This window comes from Rana temporaria, chromosome 13 (assembly GCF_905171775.1).
Source record: "Rana temporaria chromosome 13, aRanTem1.1, whole genome shotgun sequence".
In the NCBI taxonomy this organism is placed as follows: Eukaryota; Metazoa; Chordata; class Amphibia; order Anura; family Ranidae; genus Rana; species Rana temporaria.
The window spans coordinates 14,082,844-14,085,343 of record NC_053501.1 but is presented as its reverse complement, the minus strand read 5'-3'; the positions used below and the strand labels follow the sequence as shown (position 1 = coordinate 14,085,343).

Sequence of the window (2,500 nt, the reverse complement as noted above, 5' to 3'; positions counted from 1 at the left end):
TAAATTCTATATGCATACAAACACGGTGCATAAAAGATGTATACAATTATATATACAAGAATATATAATAAAAATAATAAATGATATCTATCTATCTATCTATCTATCTATCTATCTATCTATCTATCTATCTATCTATCTATCTATATAGATAGATAGATAGATAGATAGATATGTATATATATATTTTTTTTCTTAATCTATTGTCATGCTGTTATTCTAACAACATGTATATTATTTTGGTGTGCAAACAAATTGTATACAATTATATATAAAATAATATATAATATAAATACAAAATTATAAATATATAACTTTTTTCATCTCTTCTCATGCTGTAATTCTAACAACATATATATATATATATATATATATATATATATATATATATATATATATATATATATATATATATATATATATATATATATTGGCGTACAAACAAAATGCATACATGCGTCTATTTATAAAGTGTATGTACAGTCAAAACGTGTTTCTTTTTTTTTTGAGTTTTAGAACCCCTGTCGATTTTTTACAGAAATCCTGGGCTTCATTAGGAACATTTGCCTGTACTTACTGTGACAACTGTTTCAGCAGAGACAGGAGGGGGAGGGAAAAATCAGTAACAGCAAAACAGACAGTCATTTTTTTTTTATGTCAGCTTTGTATTGTTGTTTTTGTATAGTATTTCTCCTTACCTCCTGTCTGGGACATTTGGGGGAAATTTACTAAAACTTGGAGCACACAGAATCTGCTGCAGTTGAGTATAATAACCAATCAGCTTCTAACTTCACCTTGTTCAATTAAGCTTTGACAATAAAACCTGGAAGCTGATTGGTTTCTATGCAGAGCTGCACTGGATTTTGCAGAACTTGATTCTTCCCCTTTATTTGACCAACATTTCCTTTTTGACATTTGTTGTAAAACACATACATCAATATATTGCTTCCATTAGACATTTTTTTTTTTCAAGACCAGTACATTGAAACATGCTAGCATTTGCAAGATTTTATTGCTAACATGCACATTTTCTGACGCAGGTCTGGTTCAAGAACCGCAGGGCCAAGTGGCGTAGACAAAAGCGCTCTTCCTCCGAAGAGTCCGAAAATGGACAAAAATGGAATAAAGGATCCAAACCTTCTACAGACAAGGCAGAGGAACAGGGCAAAAGTGATCTGGAATCAGACAGTTGACCCCCTGGCGGCATTGGGGCCAAGGTCCTTGGACTTGGCGCAGGAGGAAGCGCCCTTTGCACACTTTCTTTTTTGGTGGGATCTGTACATAGAGTTGTATATTTACCTGTAAATATTACATGTGTGTTGCAGACATATTGCACAGCTATACACTGTACTGAATGTGCTATTTATACCTTAAGTTAAAGGAATCACAAAAATAAAACGATGGTGACTTCACCATTTTCTCTGTAAGCCTCTGTCTTCCAGTCTTTTGTACAAGGACAGAAAAGGTTTAGGAAGGTAAGTGCTTTCTGCATGGTGCATGTGGTGGTGGGGTGTTTCGGGACCCCCTGGGGGTGGGGAAGGGGTAGAGTGTTTGTGAGAAGGGGGAGGGGGGATTAGGACTTGCTGGATATAACTTGTAAAAGGGAGCTGATTTTCCATTGGTTCCTAGAACTTGTGATCACTTTGAAAAATCCATTCTGCTAATTAGAAATCTCACAAATCTTTGATGCCAATGTGTGTGCACAGGTATAGGGGGCTTTGGGCAACAGTATACATCTAGATGCCACATTCATGGCAATACCATAAGAAATTATTATTAAATTTGGTTGTAACACTATTGTTCTCTTAATAGTCGCATATCCAACAACGTTATTTATTGGTTCAATAAAATAAAAAAAATACTCAGGATCTCTTTGGATATTTCAAGTAAAGACAAGTTTCCCAGTCCAGTCTGCAAAATCAGCCCCAACATCTGAAATTCCTTGTGCAAGCTGGTACCCTAGCTTCTGAAGAACTACTAGTCTCTGCATGCTTTTTAAAGACACAGTGGGGGAGGGGGTGTTTAGCTCTTTGGCGATGCTAACATTTATTGCTACTTGCAAAGTATTAGTCAGCTGCCTTTTTTAAAGAATTTTGTTTCTTTTGTAGAACTACAAGTACTGGCTTGCCCTAGAAGACGTAAACTGAGGGGGATGCTGGGATTTTAAATCTCAAGTGCATTTAGAGTTACTTTATGAAATGTTGATACTTTGGTTTTTATATTTAATAATATATATATATATATATATATATATATATATATATATATGTATATTTCATAGGTTTAAATATATATTTAATGTATAGGTTTATTTATTATTATACAGGATTTTTATAGTTTGCTCAGCGCTTTACAATGTAAAGGGGGACAGTACAATTACAATACAGCTCAATACAGAAGGAATGGAATATAGATATATCATCTATATACTGTAGCTATATATGATCTCTCTCTTTCTATCTATATATATATATATATATATATATATATATATATATAT

General features: G+C 33.3%; 1 protein-coding gene across 1 annotated transcript in view; it reads left to right on the top strand.

The window, feature by feature from the left end:
* The window catches only part of GSC (goosecoid homeobox), a 7,801-nt gene extending 6,374 nt beyond the window's left edge, over window positions 1-1,427 (top strand). The window contains exon 3 of the mRNA XM_040332128.1: window positions 1,041-1,427. Within this exon, the coding sequence (XP_040188062.1) occupies window positions 1,041-1,193 (153 nt within the window). The 3' untranslated portion in view covers window positions 1,194-1,427. The remainder of the gene's footprint in view (window positions 1-1,040) is intronic.
* The last annotated feature ends 1,073 nt before the right edge of the window (window positions 1,428-2,500 follow it).